This window comes from Pocillopora damicornis, chromosome 12 (assembly GCF_964200805.1).
Source record: "Pocillopora damicornis chromosome 12, jaPocDami1.2, whole genome shotgun sequence".
Lineage (NCBI taxonomy): Eukaryota > Metazoa > Cnidaria > Anthozoa > Scleractinia > Pocilloporidae > Pocillopora > Pocillopora damicornis.
In genome coordinates, this window is record NC_142681.1 from 11985999 (window position 1) to 12004201 (window position 18203).

Sequence of the window (18203 nt, forward strand, 5' to 3'; positions counted from 1 at the left end):
CAAATTTGTCTTCCTCTGTATTCTACTTGAGGCCAAGAGGACTCTCTGTAGAAAGTTGTTCTAGCTCTAAATTAACCACAAATTTGGCTCTTTCAGACTCTAGGATCGCAGCCAGCACTTCTCTATCATTACTTTACCACTTCGTCAAGCGAAAACCGCCTTTCTCTAACGACTTGCGCAGTTGAATTGCTAAAATTGACTGCTTTCAATGTGGCACTTGCTGACTTCATTATGTTATCTACATACATGAATGCTCTTCCGATTTTTGTTTGCATATCACGTTGTGAAGAATCGAAATCATAGAAACTGATGGTTTTGACAATAACGCTATTAATTTTTTTAAAAAAGTTAATCTATTTACTCCATAGCTGATGTCATAGGCAGGGACCGCGCAGAGGGAAGGGCTGGGGGGCTTTAGCCCCCCCACTTTTTTGCAAGAATAAAAATAAATTAAACAAAAAATAATTTAACAAAAATATTTTCCTTCACGCATTCTTCTTTAGCCCCCCCACTCGAAAACTTGCTGCGCGGTCCCTGATAGGATAATCGCGGTGTAAGAGTTCGTGGTTTCCCAGTGGTTGTAATTTGCATTACTAATTAACCTGACCTCATTTACTTCTTGTTAAAGCGTCAAAGTCTTGCGTACGAAAATAAGTCAGCGTATAACGCTGAAAGTTCACGAAGAAAGGTAATGTATTTTCTGTGAGGACCAGAACGTTACTGGACTGATTTCCTATAATCTTGTCCATAATCTTTTCTCTCTTAGTCATTTCCTTTCCTATGACTATTAAGTCATGTTATGTTGTGCAAAAATCGCCAACGGATAAAGTAAATATCGTCACAAGGCCGGGGTTCGTCAAATCTGTGGCCTCACATATTGTTCGTGATTCTCATCAGTTAGGGATAGATTCGTTTTCAGTGAAATTCAACTGATAGGTAAGCTCGTTGCTTGGTAATAGCTTGATACAACAATATTTCAAATGTTCCATGCCATATTGCGGAATGTCAGGAAATCGTCCAGACAGTTGTGGTAAAGGGTCATCTATCTTGTTATCCTAAGTGAAAGTCAGAGCTAAACTGGTGGTACTTAGCTGCTGTCACAGTGGAAGTGGAGAGATAAGATCCGAGGGAGTTATAGGAATTGCCCGTGCGTTCTTAGGATCCGGTGCACGCTCGGTGTTGGTTGCGCTATGGGCCATTTCAGACTCAGCAACAGAGCAGCTGATGAGTCGGTTCTACGAACATCTTGTTGAAGGAGAAAGTGCCAGTGAATCCCTTCATCAGGCTATGAAGTGGATGAGAAAAAACGGCCTTACCAATGTGTCTGAGTGGGCTTCGTTTACGCTAATTGGAGATGATGTGAGATTCGAGTTTGACAAGCAGAGGTAAGACTCAGTCCGAAAAGATATTTCACAAATTGAAGTTAAATTAGATGTGAAGGTGGCTGCGGTTTACTGGTCGCTGACTGTTGGCGGGGGTCCTTTGTTACCTTGAACATCAACGCTAGTTCAATATATATCCATATAGAAATTTATTATATACTCAACAAAATATCGCGTTTCTGATTGGTCAATGATGAATGCATAAATAGGTTATAGAGTGCAATAGAGGTTATAGAGTGCAATACGGAGAAGTTGCCATGGAAACACCGGGGAAGCGCCAAATTTGAACACCAAATTATAAAAAAATGGCTGACAGCCGATTTGCTTTGTCAAACCAAAACATCGTTTAGCAACTTAAAGAAAATGCAAAAAACAAAAACACGTTGAAAGCTACACAGACCTGGTTAAATGTCTGGCAAACATGGGCGACTCAACGAAAAGTAAACCCAAAAATGGAAGAATACGAGCACGAACAACTCGATAAAATGTTGCAAATCTTCTACACAGAAACACGCACAAAAGACGGGTGTGAGTACGAACCTGAGAGTTTAAAATCCATGCTGGCAGCCCTCGACCGCTATTTGAAAGAGCATGACTACAAGTACTCTATTATACGAGACCGAGAGTTTCACCAGTCGAAGTTGGTACTCGAAGGAAAAGTGAAGTGTCTCCGTCAACAAGGAAAAGGCAAGAGACCCAACGCCGCGAACGCACTGACAGCCGAAGAAGAAAAAATGCTATGGAGTGAACAAAGTCTCGGCGACTGCAGTCCAAGAGTTCTTTCCCAGACGATGTGGTGGATCTTGACGCAACATTTTGGCCTGAGGAGAAGACAGGAACACCATTCAATGGAAGTCGAGGACTTCAGTTTTTGTGTGTGGACGACAGCGGCACAGAGTGCGTCACATTTAAAGAAAATCCTACAAAGACGAGGCAGGGAGGACTGAACACAAAACATCGTAGTGTTCTGCCAAAAATGTTCGCTACTGGCGGTCAGAGATGTCCTGTTGAGTTACTGAAGCAATACCTTAGTAGGCGTCCTCAAGAGCTGCGCGACAAAGGTCCTTTTTACCTTGCCATAATCCCAAAACAAATGTTTGGTACAAGAAGCAGCGGCTCGGCGTAAACAGCATCGACAATATGATGAAGAGCGTCGTCTAGAACACAGCTCTGGAAACAAGCAAGAAGAAATTGACTAACCACACTGCAAGGAAGACAGTTGTGAAGAAACTCAGAGCAGCAAGCGTCGAGAGGCAGTCGATAATCCAGGTGACCGGCCACGCAAGTGAAAAGTCTCTTAACGACTACGATGAAGGTATCGAGAAGGAACAGCGACAGCTTTCAAACATTATCAGCAATGCTCCACAGTCAGCAGCCTCCAGCAGTTTTCCTGGTCTACCAATGTGGTCTTCTCCTGCAACGACTTCAACGTGTGAACAGGTGAAAACAAGCGGCCATGCTTTCACTGTGAACAACTTTCACAACTGTCAAGTCACATTTAACGTCATTCAGGGGCAATGCAGTTCACCAAAGTCTACAAGTCAGAATGTTATTCCCTGAGGCCGATTGAGATCAAACATTTGAAAACAGTTTAGCGGGCTTAAGTACTCTTGCCGCTTTTAATAACTGAAATTTAGCTTTTGAGTTCGGCTTGTAATATTTTCTGAGAAACTTTCAAGAACTTCACGCTTGATTTACCTGTCACAACATTACATTTTTGATTGGTTCAAATAAAACATGTGAGCATTTTGGAACCCATTGAAGTGTTTTTTGTAGTACGTAAGGCGTGCAGAGTAGCGCGATGGAGTAATTTTGTCGAGAATATAATAAATAAAAAATCGTATGAACCTGCTCGTGCATTTCGTGATTTATGGTCACTCTTGACGTTTTGAAAGTTCTCAAATTGTACTCGCCTACGGCTCGTGCAATTTTGAGAACTTTCAAAACATCACTCGTGCCCATAAATCACGAAATGCACTCGCGTTCATACGATTTCCTATACATATGTAAGTGTGGGGGTAGCGTCTACCTTGTCATAAAGTGCTTAACGCTGTGGTAGCAGAGCTGAGTATATATAAGTGAAAGAATCAAAGAGGACGCATCGAATCTCTGTTACTCAGAGTTTCGCGCCTAAGCGCTCGTCAGACAGAACTTTTTCTGTAGGGAAAATACTTCATCCGGTATTTCGTTAAAAAAGTTCTGCCGACGAGCGCTTATGCGCGAAACTCTAAGTAACAGAGAATCGATGCGTCCTCTTTGATTCTTTCACTTATATATATATTTTTTTTCCTTTCGAGGAGTTACTATCAATGCTCTCCAGTGTAAATTATAGAATCTCGAAAGTGCCTCTCTGCCAATCACAAACAAGTGTTAGCCATTTAAATTCTTACATACTGACCTTGGTATCATTGTATTTGCTTTATATCCAAAATGTTAATTGAGTTAAAAATAACTTTTTTTTAAAATTTTTTACAGAAAAAGGGGCTCCGAGAGATTAAATAACGAGAATTTCGAGAAGGAAACAGAGCTAAAAGACTTTTAGATGGATAAATTAAATAGAAACAAGAAGAGAAAATACTCTATCCAGTATTTCATCGAAATTAAAGAGTTATCCCAAATTAGGGGAGATCTAGTTCAAATTTTTTGTGCTTTCTTTTCCAATATTCTAAGGAGGATACATTGCTTACATACTCAAGAGTTTTTCTTTTTTAACGAAAAACTATATTTCTGATGTAATAAGCACAAAACAATGTTGACGTACGTAGGGGTTTTAAGTAAAGCGAAATCAGTAAAGTTAAAAGAGTAGTTTAGGTATAAAACGAACCACTAAAATCTGGTTTGATTTTTGTTTTTTCAAAGCCTTTTGTAAGGTTTAGTTAAGAAAACCTTCAATATTTGAGGAATCAATTTGATGTAGCAGCTTAAAGGATCCGTATCAACCACGCCTCTTTTTTTGTTGACATACGGGCAATTGTGGAGAAATTCGTTCAAATAAACTCAACGCCTGGCAGGAGTCGTGCCGGCCCGTAAACACTTTTTACGAGGCGTAAAGAAAGGATTTGCAAAAAGAGAAACGTTACGCATCGTAGAAACAAATCCGACACGCTCCACATTCAGTTAAAGGCGTACAGAGCTCGGTAGCGAACAGATGTTCAAAGTTTCGCCATGGTAGCGGGATAAGGGACGTAACTGGCGGAATTCGGGAAGGATTTTATCCGTTCATTTGTCTGGCTGGTTCACCTCAACTCCTGTTACTCGATACTCATCTTTTAAGGTGATTCCTTAGAAAAAAAGGTTATCGAACAATTTTTTTAAACTTTCCCTTAATGTTTGGCCAGCAGTGCAGGTGTCTTCTTAGGGTGAACTAGCGTTTGAAGCTGGCGATCGTTTATCCGACCGGCCATGTTTGATTTGGAATTAGAGAGGACGGTGGGGGCAGGGGCGGGGGAACAGCGAGAAGACGCCTGCCCCAAGAGACTGTTGAAAAGCAAAACACCCCATGATTAGTTGCGCGACACTGCATTTCTGGACATCATCACTGTGACGAGGGAGCAGCATCCGTAAGGCTTATTTTTATCTTTCAAAAATGAAAATTCATTGTAAATAGCAGGCCGCACTATCTCCGTACATTTAGCACGGAAAATAATCTTAAGAGTCTCCATTTAGCTTTTAGTGTTGAGTTTCTTTGATAATGGAGTAATTTGTTCCCGAACTTATAGCTTGTGAACTGCTCAAAAAGCACAAAGTGATAGCGTCTAGCAAACTGACCAGTGAGCAGAAGCAGGCCTGGCACATAAGTAACAAACATTTGACACCCAATTACTAGTAGGCAGTAACATGAATTCGAGTGTAACTTGGTGTTGATAAGCACGAGTAAATTTTTCAAAGACTACACAATTGCACTACCCGAGCACAAGTGCTTATTTACACCAAATTGCATGAGAAATCATGTTGTAACTTGATCATAATTGACACGAAAAAGCGTTACAGAAAGTCAAGACGGCAAAATTTTGGCAGCGCGCACGCTATTTGTTATTTGCACTCTCGTTACAACTTTTGCACTCGTGTTAGTGTTAGTAATATGAACTCGAGTGTAATTTGGTGTTGATAAGCACGAGGAAATTTTTTCAAAGACAAAAAAATTGCAGCCGAGTTCAATTTAAAGTCTTTGAAAAATTTATAGTTGCATAATTATACCAAATAGCACGAGAAATCATGTTGCTACTCGACTATAAATATACGAAAATCATTTATGTGTACTGCCGCTGAAGAAACGAATATAGAAGCGATCCTCGCAGTTATGAACACTACTGCGATTTTAACCCATGACCTTTGCGATACCGGTGCAGCGCTGTACCAACTCTAGTGAGCTAACAAGCCAACTGGGAGCTGGTCATTATGTTGATTTCAAATATATCCTCCAAGTGGTGAATAATATTCATTACTGTGAGGATCGCTTCTATATTCGTTTCTTCAACCGCAGTGCACATACATGATTTTCTTATATTTAAACCGCGTCAGTAAAGAACACGCTTAGTATAAAATCCTTATCAATATTATTAAATAGCTTATCATTAGTGATAAAATTATAATTTTTCCTCACAATATCAATATATTATCATATTGCGATGTGGGTAAATAAACTAAAAACAGCCCAGGTTCTCTCTTCATTAAACACAGACACACCTACACACACAACGGTACACGCACCCTCACGAACACACGTGCTGGGACACGTTTAAAATAATAATCTCCAATGTAAGACATGGCAGAGGAGATAGGAGGACAGCAAGGATCAGATCTTGGGAATTTAACGGATCTTAAAAATTTTATCAATGATTGTGTTTTCAAGGTTTTAAGATGTAAAGGAAGAAAAAAGTTGTGGAAGAATTACAGACGTTTCCAAGTCATGATGACGCTATGTAAAGCCAAATAAGCGCATTTTAAGCGTAATTGTATAATCAAACAATTCAACATCATGATAATGATCGTGCTACGATAATTTGTGTTAAAAATACCAAATAAAATCGAATGGAAGAAAGGAAATGAATGAGCGAAAATGTTTGAAGTTTTGATCATCTGGTGTCCTTTCAAAAAGTTATATAAAATCGTCCAAAAATTGACATATCTTGTTAGCTTGCGGTTGTCTGTAATTGGAAGATATATTTGATGTAGATGTATTAAGAAAAAAGAATCATATGACTGAGTAATAAGTTTTATCCACGTTATTGATTCCAATATTTCAAAATTTTGTAGAAACACATTTCATCTAATTGCGTCAACGTTTGAACTATTTTCTAATTTCATCACGCCGACTATTGGCTTACTTGTTATACCTTGCAAATGACTCCTTGTATATATGCTGAGATATCACTGAAATATTGAGGTTAAAATTATCATATACAGGCAAAAAAGGCTTCAACGCACGGCATACATACGTACATACACACATACATTATGTGTGATATGGAGATGACATCCAACACTGAATGGGTGTGTTGTAAATGTAGTAGTTACTAGATTTATCAAATGTTGTTGTACTTTCCTGAAATTGACTAGAGGGTATACTGGAGTAGATATGGTGAGTGGACGATATATTTTGATTGCTCCTGCGATGGGTAAATTACAAAAATTTTTATTGATCATTTTGTGTGGAAACGATCGTAACAGTGGATTTTATGACAAGTTTAATGCTTTTATTTTTTTTATCTTAACTAAGAATTTATTGAGGCGACGAATTCTTTTTCCTCTATTTTTTATTTTGTTCTTGTAGAGTTATTTTTCTGCATGTGCTGGCTGCATGTCGGCGCGCTCTGAAGACAAAGCCCTTACTTAGATTTTTGAAAGAAGTAACAAATTTGTGGTCGAAAATGATATTTTGCTCCACCAATCAAACACAGAGACAACAACCAATCAAAGAGCACACTCTGTGGTGCCTATGAAAGCCTATGAAATAAAACACTTATGAATTAGGAAGTCGATCACTGCTTTTGCACTTCTATTCAGCCTAGTTCTTTTGTGATCCCCTCTCCACTCCCCCTGAAAACGATTTGAACAGCCCAAAATCCTCTGCCTCCCCCAGATGACTAATCCCTAACCAATGCTGACATTCTGAAATATCGGTGCAGTCACGTGGTTGTCAAACAACGCACGTCTATCATAGTACTTCTTCCCCTAGTTTGCCTCAAATTGTTTATCTAAAGTAGATTTTACGGAAGTGTTTACAGATCCGTTTTCTAAATAAGATTTGTCGGCAGAAAAAAGAAAGAGAAATAAACAGAATCAAAATGGTGAGTCAAGCTTTGAAAAGTATCATTTGGTGGTGAAATCTGAGATGCTAACTGAAAAAGCGAAGAGGAAGGCTCCGGAAATAGCTAATGTACAATTTCGGCCAAAAAATGCTCCACTTAAGAAGGTAAGTCTGCACCCAAAGACGAGAAGAAATGATAAGGAACTGTTAGCTGATTTAAAGGTTTCTAAGGAGAAGCAATTTAGAATCTGTCATCAAAAGTTATAGAAAGCTTCATCACAAGTTTCATTCAAATTTTAATTTTGAAGGCTTAGCCAGATTCAGTTAATATCAACTAACAGACAACATACAATGACCTAGATTCAGCATTTAAAACCGAACCGTCATAATGCATTATTTACGTTGGTAAAAGATTTCTTATCGACATTGAATCGTAACTATATACAAACAATCTAAATACATCTCTTAATCTGATGTGAAAAAACCAAAGTATGATAAAGTTTAATTTACTGGTAATCTTTAAATAGCAGTGACAATCAACATCAGCCTGTGAATAATTAATCTGTTAAATTTTTACATTCTTAATGGTCACTTTTACTGAATGTATCGCTGATTTTTCCTAAATCATTATTTCTTAACATCAATTTGTGAAAAACAAGCAAAACGCTGCTATTTGCTCAAAGTGACGCTCAATTTTATTTAGATAAATTAATACAGGTTCACATCTGCAAATATCTTTGATATTAAGAGATTTCCTTTATGGACAAAGCGAGTTTCTAATTCGACAGTTTAAATTTAAAAGACAAAAGCCTGTTTTTAATTAAAAAAATAACATTGAAATTGCTGCCTGTCTTCCCGAATAATTATGGTATATTTTATTTTCGTTTACGCTGTTAGCTTATGTTGAAGGAAAAATTTAAATGGTAATCGTTTTAGTCATGAGGCGAGAGGCAAGCTATCTATAAAAAATGCTCAAAGTTTTTCGTTTCTTTCGCCGCGGACATCGTTCTGTCGATATGAATGAAACGGAGGGGGAAAAAGGTTTGAACTATTTAATTTTCGATTATTTATCTTTAGTTTTCGTCATGTTTGTATTTTCGATTTTTCCAATGCCTGATGTTTATGGCATCAAACCAATGTTTGTTACAACAGTTTATTCCAAAAAATATATTTTTCGTTTATTGACTTTGTTTTTGTTAGGGGGAACCCAGTGCATATCAAGCTGGCTTTTATTTAGCTGATAATGTGGGAACGTTTAAAATCTCGCTTCGTATTCCGAAATCTTACTGAAAATGTAACGAAAGGATTAACTGATAAACAAGAGTTTTTCCACCAATATTACGTAACAAATAGAGAAACCAAGAATAATTAATTTCTGTGTCATATTTTACTGTTGACATATACTTCGCTTCATCCAAACTTTCATATCTGTTTGAAAAAGAAAAACAAACTTTTCGCGAAGTAAATTGTCACTCGTTTTTCTAACTCACAAAAAGTTTCGTGCCGTACACTTTTCATCTAACACCATTACCTTGATTAAATTTTTTATTAAAAACGCGTGCAATTTTCGCCTTTGGTCGCGTTAAGCCGTGCTAACTGAATTATAACATCATTGTCTACAACCAAATCACATCAGCAAACGATGCAGACATATTCTGTAGCGTCCATTATTTAACTGTGAATACAGAGACCATACTGCTGTGCGTTTAGATCATTTATTCTTATAGCGTGGATTTCGTTCGTCGCGCTTTCCACGCGCGTAGAATGGAAGACCTAAATATTTTCAAATCTATTCCCCAAAACAAGCTGTTGTATTGTACTCACATAACACTGTGTTATAATACAAGCAGAGAAAGAGTTCGATCGAGAAAACATCTTACGGTTGAATTCCATCTTAGCGTACATGTACTTTTTATGGCAGCGCCATAATCCGCACGAAAACTATCAAAACGATGTAAATCCCTCATTTATAACTTTTATTCTGTTATTTGTTAGAATGAGTATGTTATGTTTGTCCCCTTTAGGCACACTTTGATTCAAATGTTACCTGTACACTATTTTATAACGTTTATCGTCTATATCGCTTGTCATTGACTAGTCACAATAATTTAATTTTTTCGTTGGTTCATCACGTGTGGGTGGAATTTACTTTAAGTCCTTCAAGTGACGCATGTCTGTTAATCTACGATGTTTATTGTCCAAGTCAGTTTTCCAGCAATCATTTAGAATAAGGTTGTTCTTAGGTTGTATGTTATGTTTGTCATTTTCGGGAAGCCTTAAGCTCAAATTACGGATGCTTGTTATTTTAAAGTCATTGTACAGATAACCAAAATTGTCTCCTCAACAATCCAAAATGCACGTGTATTCAAAGTGGTTCATATATCATAAAGCCATATTTCGTTTGTACTTATCTTACCCTGGAAATGATCTAAGCTGTCGGACGCATCCTACACACTACATAATTCCCGCGCTTTACGTATGCATTGCGTGCCTATGTTTATTTTTGATGCTCGTCGAATGTTTTGTCTGCACAATTACCTACACATGATCCAATACTAATTACGATTGCGAAACTAAAGGAAATGAAAAAAATACAAAAATCTTCAGTTTGATGTTAAGGTTTTTTTCTTTTTGTTTTGTTTGGCTTTTTCTTAAACGATCGGTGACGATGGTCGTTGTATTTCATAAGTTACCGTCTTTTTCTACAATCAGCTTTCAGCCGAATTTTTCCCAGCATACAATTTCTTGTTGTGTTATCAAAGAAATAGTAATGAAAAAGTCAGATCTAATCGATTTTTCATATAACGTAGACCTCTGGTGCCGATGACGTTACGCTAGATCGCCACGTTGGGTTTATACAAGCAGGAAAGTGAATTTGAATAAGTAAAGATTTGGTAAAACATTTGACAATAAAAATCTGCGATAAAATATTATAAAGCATGACACGACGTTTCGACGTTTCCAGAACGTCATTATCAAGTAAACTAAAATAATAAAATCGAGTATATATATAATGAAGCGGTGAATAAATTACAAAGCGTTAAAAGTTAAACAAAGAGTTTAGCCCTAATGGAATCGCTCTGGGTGTTTAAATTGGGCCTTATTGTTCTTATGTACAACTTATTGTACAACTTATTGTACATAAGAACAATAAGGCCCAATTTAAACACCCAGAGCGATTCCATTAGGGCTAAACTCTTTGTTTAACTTTTAACGCTTTGTAATTTATTCACCGCTTCATTATATATATACTCGATTTTATTATTTTAGTTTACTTGATAATGACGTTCTGGAAACGTCGAAACGTCGTGTCATGCTTTATAATATTTTATCGCAGATTTTTATTGTCAAATGAAAGTGAATTTGCGACGGTTTTTTTGTTTGTTTTTGTTTTTTGTTTTTTTTTTTCCATTAGAACAGTATTTTAGACTCACCATATCGATAACCTTTTTGTAACTGTTATTCTCTCAGTGACTCAAACTATATTCGTGATTATTTAGCATAACAAACTTAAAAAAGAAAGCCTTAGTAATTTCCAAACCTACATTACGTGCGCTGAGCTGATTTTTTAATTACTTTATCTACATCTACATATAAGAAGATTTATGCGTAGTTATCAATCAAGAAATTCAAGCTCACGAAAATTTAGTTTAGTGCTTGAAAGCTTTTTGCAATTTTTGAGATTTAATAACGTAAACGAGGAGGCCGTGGGAACTCAAGTGGTTATTTGTTCAAATACGTTATCTCTGAGTAACAATACAACAGCGAACGCCTCCAGTATTTCAGATTTGACAATTAAGCAATGCAAAACACTTTGGTACAATTCCGGATCGAAAGTAAATGGAAGAAATGGAGGTGTAATTTAAAACAGAATATGATTTTAGAAGGAACATTTTCGCTTGTAATCAGTTTTCGTTTCATTTTTCTGTTCTGAGTTTGTTTATATGAGAAAAGCTGATGACTGAGTTTGGCACTGCATAGTATTCGGAAATGTTTTGCATTCTGTAAAAGGCTCGATGTTAAACTACCTGATAAAAACAGCATGTAGATTAGCTTTTCCAGTCCAAATCCCTATTTACACAAAAAATTCCAGAATTACCTGCAAACTGATTTGTCCGCTTTGTGCTCAATTTAATAAGCTGGTGTAAGTTTTTTTGTGGTTAGGCGTACTAAGCTGAATGCACGCACTTGTTTATGAATTCTGCCGAGTTCTCCAATCATATGTGTCATATTAAAGCTTTTTAAGCTGATGATAGGCAAGTGCAAGAAAAAACGAAAACGAAATATGGGTAAAGTTTCCAAATTCACGCTTTCTAGGTAAGGATTTTGTTGAGACATTAGTAGACTTCGATAGACTGTTTCCCACCAGTGTTTATTTTTAGGACTAGTGGGAAAAGACTGAATCTTGAGTCAGAGTTTTGTTTATTCTTTTTTCACAGAGGCAACTTTTTGGTCAAAGAGAGGTCGTCAGAGAAGAAAGCCGCTTGAATGCGAGTCGCGAAAAGCGAAATATTTGATCAACACTCAGTCACTCGATGAAAGCACAGAGACTTATGAGGAAAGAAATGTTACTCCAATAGATGGAGAGCTGGCATCACATAAGAAATCTCTTAAAGCTATGTCAATGAAAAGTTTGACACAATCAAAAAGAGAGCGGTCTTGTTCTCGGCCGTCGCCTATGTATTCTGATGACTTCTGGTTGCGGCACTTCGACGGTGAAAAGTCAGTCTCTTGGAAAACTTTCCGAGCTGCTTTTCTAGAAGATTACGGATCTGTTATACACGAATTTTCTCCTAATAGAATGCACTGGATCTTAACAATTGTACATAAGGATATTTTTGGGTCGGTAGAAGACATTCATAAATTGTATTATGAGAAGTTTTGCGGAAAATCCAAAAATCCGGATCGCCTATGGATAAAGATCAAAGAGTACGCGTCAAAGAGGATTTTTCGGGAGGGCGTCATTGAATCGATGTTTGAGTAGACTTAACATACTTAAGTAAAAGCATTAGAAAGTGAAAATAGCTCTCGCACATTTTTTATGAGATCTCCTATACAACAATTCTTGTGTTTGTATTTACAGGTTCACATGGCACACAACAAAATAAAATGAACTAGAACACAGGCTATCGTATAATTTATAATGAGTCATATGATAATGCAGTTGTTCACTTTGCATCATAACAATTTAGTCAATTTATAACAAGCTGTTATCATCTATTCGTGCTTGCACGTCTTTTAAACTGGTATATTTTACGGCCATATACCAATATCTTGTTGAAGTCATCTTCAGCCTGATTTTCAAAATCATGATGGCATAAAAAGACTTTTATCCGTCATTTCCAGAATCATAAACGAGATCTACAAACTCGCAATTTGTACCAGAGCTCGAGAAATGTTTACCAAAGAGAAGCAAAAAGTCTTTCACTGACTCTGGCGTGAATGAGTGATGTAGCGGACCAAATTGCTGCTTAAATTGTGACAATATATTGTCATACGGTACTGAGAACATTAAGATGATGAGCGGTAACCGAGTTAATAATTAATATGAAAAAGTTACGCGCTTCTGATGGGCTGCCAAGAGTGCAAAGTTGTGACGCGAGTTCTAAGATGTAACACGAGTGCAAGTCACAAATAGCTCGCGCACGCTCTCAAATTTCGTCTGTCTTGCCTTTCTGCGAAGTTTTTCATGCGCATTATTAAAAAGTTGTAACATGATTTATCATATAAACTACGGTGTTATATAAGGATCTCCAGCCCTGAGAAAAGCCGTAACAACACACGTGAAAAAGTATCGTATTTTTTACGTGTTTGATATCACCAATGAGCTGCTGACACGTCACTCGCCTTTCGCGCCCCTCGGTCAGGTTGAGGAATGAACGGTGAAGCCTTCAAGATTCTCAATGCAAGGTCGTTTGTCGGAACTTTTTCGAATTATGGCTGCTACAACATTAGAAAGTACGTATCGCTTACAGAAGGTGACGTTCAAACTTTCCTAGCAGGGGAAGAAAACCAAAATACGGAAAGGAAAACCGAAAGTTACGTATTCAGTGGCTTTGGTAATGGCATTTCTCGCGACTGAGAACGAAAATTGAAGAAAACTAGAAAATTGGCCACAGGCAGATTTTTGCCGTGTACCTAAAATATTTCTTCTGTCGGTAAGGACTACGTTCGATAAATGAGAATTTTGTTTATTAAAAATTACGCCCAAAAAAATTACGTTTGTTTTTTGTAATGTTTCAACGCGTTTTTTCATATTGAGTGCGCCAACTCACTCGTAAGCTGTCAAGTTTTGACTCCAATTTAAACTTCGAGTGTTTAAAAACACTCCAACACTCTATTATGGCCATGGAAAGGTTGAATAACTACTAGAGATTGTGAAATCACCTTTAAACAAACCAATTGGCATGCATCAGAAGCCTTGTTACCGATAAGCGGGACCCTACAGCCATATTGTTTTGTATTGCTAGAATTTGGTGCCACAAGTTATAGGTGCAGCTCACGCCGCACAAACGTGTTATAACTTATGAATAAAGGGGGTAAGAAACTGTGATGCTGCATCGGTGGGAGAGTATAGCAGGTAATTTAGTGTTAACAACTGAGTTGAAAACGTAAATTGGCCACCGTAAAGGGTAAAAAAGATGACGTTTCGAGCGTTAGCCCTTCGTCAGAGCGATTGGCTCTGAAACGCTCGAAACGTCAGCTCTTTTACCCTTTACGGTGGCCAATTTACGTTTTCAACTCAGTTGTTAACAATAAATTACTTGTTGTAACTTAGATTTCTTGTGTTTTACTGTATTTTAGCTACAGGGCGGTGCCTCAACCTGGTCGCCCGTATTTTCCAGAGCTATGGGCAATTTGATCGGTTTTACTTTGAGTCGGGATGGAAGGAGTGACTCCATTGGCATCGAATGAACACCGCCAGTAACACATCACGCAGCAACATTGGAAGCGCTCCGCTTGTTGTGCTCAATCTAGCGAAGGACACAATTAGAAGCTAACAAAGAGAAGGTCAATGAAAGCTAAACTTCTTTATCACTAGTTAATTTGCCGTCTGTGTGTGCGGTTTGTTGTATATATTGTCTGTGTATTTAAATGTGTACTAATTTCTGAACGTGATTGCTTATAGGGATGAAATTACACTGAAGAAGAACTTTGTCAGAACTACTACGTTTAAAAGCAGTTTTTTAATACGATTGTGGATATGTGGAATAAATTACCATTATCAATACGTCAGGCATCTAAAATTTCCAGCTTTACCAAGAGTGCAAGGGACTTCTTGCCATCAAGATATGACTGAATTTTTAATCCTTCATTCATGCACTCTATTTCAGTTTGGATGATTGTTATTTATTTCTTATTGGACGTTTTTTATATATATATATTATAGATTATTGTTATTTTTTTCTTTTAGGAGGTCTGCCTTTGTAAGGGGTCCATGACTCTTTTGTAGACTATCCTAATGATGATGTTATGTATTGTAGTTGAATTGCAATAAATAATTTCATTGATTAAAATTCTGGGCAAATGCTGATCGCCATGTTGACTTTGAAAAGTATCAAAACAAACCAATTTTAATATCGTTTTCTTTGCAAGATCTGATCAGATCGACCTCATAAAAGAAGGTGTTTTTTTTTCCTTATTAATATCTGTTTATGCCTTATGTTATTTGGAGTCAATCAAATCGGTCATTTTGCTCATAAACCTTTTAAGTTTTAGTCACTTCATCGAACTGTTTTGAACTTGACGAGCCAAGTGTGTGTATTTTTTTCATTAGCTCGTGTTCTCGTGTTGTAGATACTTGATGAGAGCCAAATTTTCTTGATTTGCTTTTAGTTTAGCTTGCTGCTTTTTGTTTTTAAACTTTTGATTGCCGAAAACCATCGCTTCATCTTTTTGGCTCGTAGATCTTGTGTCATAAGCACTCTGTGAGCTCCTCTGATCTGTTTAAATTATTTTCGCTAGTGCAGTTATAACTGCTGATAGCAAGTATAACCAACGCACCAGCAATAATCTTAGGACGACTTTAATTCTTGACGACTCGAAACTCTCAAATTTACATCATTACATGTCTTTGCCACTGGTTTCAAACATATATGTTACATACATAATACATTAAGAACGGAAAAAATAATTACAACATTAGAAATAATATGCATGGGAAATACGAATGAAACAGAAAATACGAGACACTCGATTCAAGTGGCCATTTATCTCACGATTTGAGATTATGGCGAAACCGCTTTAAGAACGTACTTGTGATTACAGGTCAACTGGAGCGAACACCTTTTCATTTGCATGCATAATCCGCGCGAAGGTCAAACTAGGATAGCCGCGCTGAAACCGAGACTTTGCATGGGATGTTTTTTTTTACTTGTCTTATACTTCCGCACGTACTAATTTCTTTTAATCTTTTTGTTATCCACGTATCATTTCTATAACATTATTTTTCACACTTTTAAGTGAATTACGCCGCCCTTTATTATATCATGTTTCAGACCTTTTTAGCAGTGTGTCTTAATTTGCGTCAATGTAAAGCTTTTTCTTACGTTTTTATAAAGTCGTTTTTCTTTTCCCTAGGGATTTCCTTCTTCTTCACCTGCTTATTAAAGAGCAGTTAAACTGAACGCTGAGTAAACATGTTTTTAGTGGAGAGGGCCTTTTCTCCTTCAAGGTTGGTTAGAGGTCTACAGTGCTGTTTCAAGGGTTGTGGAAATTAATCAGGGTCTCAAAAAAGTTACAGCATGAAATGAAATATAGACTTCATGACTTGCGATTTGCTTTTGAAATTCTAAAGAATCTAAGAGTATGCGATTAACATTATGGCAGTGTACCAAGGGACATAATCCTGCAAAGGGGAGAAGTTCTCTGAGGTCATGTAGTGATGCTCAGCAAGGTTTTCTGAGGACAACCTCTTGCATTGCGACATCCTCAGAGTGTAACATTGAGTATTGCCTTACCTGCAAAGTTCCCTTGAAAAGAAAAAAAATGCAAGAAATCTTTTTCAAGTTCTTTAATTGTCCTGACCAGATAAAATTAGAAATATACCTACAATCATCCTCACGGCCGGAGATAAAATTCATGAAGGGTAGTTGCATCTCTTGAAATCAGTCCCAACAGTAGTCTCTGTGTTGTTAGGGCTCGGCCACAGATTTGAAACAAAAAGCTACATGCACATTGTCAGAGCATTATGTACAATAGACAAGAGAAACATAGCGTCTGTTTTGAGATCCAAAACAACACTGTAACTACAGAACATAATTTGTGAATTCGAAAGCAATTACAATGTTGACTTTCTCCAAGGTATAAAGTGCTGAATGACAATATTTATTAACCTGAAACCAATTTAAATCTATTAAATGCTACTCTTGCAAAAGTGCTAAAAAATATCGAAAATATCGAATATCGAAAATATACCGCTGTGATCGCTGATGACAATCATCACCGTTGATTTGTCTTCTCCACGTGCCTCTTCAGCCTGAAGAAGGACTTAAGGGCATTGATAAGACGAACCATGCTCACTAAAGAATAAGGGGGTAAGTTTCTAAAGAAACTGTGGTGCTGCGTCGGTGGGAGAGTATAGCAGGTAATTTAGTGTTAACAACTGGGTTGAAAACGTAAATTAGCCACCGTAAAGGGTAAAAAAGATGACGTTTCGAGCGTTAGCCCTTCGTCAGAGCGATTGGCTCTGAAACGCTCGAAACGTCAGCTCTTTTACCCTTTACGGTGGCTAATTTACGTTTTCAACCCAGTTGTTAACACTAAATTACCTGCATGCTCACTAAAGGCTTGTCACTCTGCAAAAAGCAAGCGTAATATGCTACCTGTCAAGCGTCCTATTTTGGGATCAGGACATTTCCGAATCACTTCGAGAGCTCTAGGAAAACATTACTAACCGAACATTTTCAGTTGACGAACAAGCCGCTAAGTACAGCTTTAGTGTGTTTTAATTCGAAATATGAAGTTCTTGAACACGTTATCCCCACTCAAACTACGTAAAATTAATCTTTCATAAGGACTGAACCTCAAATATCTCAAGATTAAGTAATCAACCATCCAAATCGTTGAAAATTCCAAATTTCGTAAAAGATAGTGAATTACAAATTTACCCGCCATATTGAAAATCGCTGAATGCGTTCGTGACGTCATACTAGCAGTGATGTCTCGACTTTGGAGACGCCCCCTCCCTTTGTAAAATAACCATTCGATAGAAGAGGACCCTGAAAGTGTGTGAAATACTGAAGAAACAATAGAATGAAAGAGAATCCTGAAAATGCGTGAGACACTATATTAACAATTCAAAAGGTGCATGAGAAACTAATATGTAAAAAATCTGTTGAAAGAGAATCCTAAAAGTGCATTAGATAGTTATGTAACAATCAAATGAAAGAGAACCCTTCGAGTGTGTGAGTTACTAATGTAATAATCCAATGAAAGAGAATCCTAAAAGTGCGTAGGATACTAATATTACAATCCATTGAAAGAGAATCCTAGAAGTCCGTGAAATACTAATGCGTCAATTCATTGAAGGAAAATCCTTAAAGTGCACGGGATCATTACTAGTGTAACAC

The 18203-nt window shown here is 37.2% G+C and overlaps 1 protein-coding gene and 1 pseudogene across 4 annotated transcripts; both read left to right on the forward strand.

Moving 5' to 3' along the window:
• Positions 1 to 1525: 1525 nt before the first annotated feature.
• On the forward strand, positions 1526 to 3137 carry LOC149036507 (uncharacterized protein KIAA1958-like; annotated as a pseudogene).
• A 3667-nt stretch (positions 3138 to 6804) lies between these two features.
• Positions 6805 to 12756, forward strand: LOC113674503 (uncharacterized). Of its 4 annotated transcripts, none has more exons than XR_016181768.1 (2): positions 6805 to 7797; positions 12072 to 12199. XR_016181768.1 is itself a non-coding variant. In XM_027190980.2 (2 exons), the coding sequence occupies exons 1-2, from the start codon at positions 8649 to 8651 to the stop codon at positions 12614 to 12616; spliced, it is 570 nt and encodes a 189-aa protein (XP_027046781.2). In that variant the 5' UTR covers positions 8634 to 8648; the 3' UTR covers positions 12617 to 12756. The 4 variants fall into 4 exon arrangements, 2 of the variants coding, with proteins under 2 accessions (XP_027046781.2, XP_089045793.1); XM_027190980.2 differs by lacking the exon at positions 6805 to 7797 and adding an exon at positions 8634 to 8673 and having other exon boundaries at positions 12072 to 12756; XM_089189667.1 differs by lacking the exon at positions 6805 to 7797 and adding an exon at positions 10777 to 11487 and having other exon boundaries at positions 12072 to 12756.
• Positions 12757 to 18203: the final 5447 nt, after the last annotated feature.

Excerpts from the sequence above, each read along its gene's own strand:
- LOC113674503 (XM_089189667.1), top strand. The coding sequence starts at position 11,238 with ATGCGTAGTTATCAATCAAGAAATTCAAGCTCACGAAAATTTAGTTTA. Across the intron at positions 11,488-12,071 it reads AGTAAATGGAAGAAATGGAG|AGGCAACTTTTTGGTCAAAG; the intron begins GTGTAATTTAAA and ends CTTTTTTCACAG.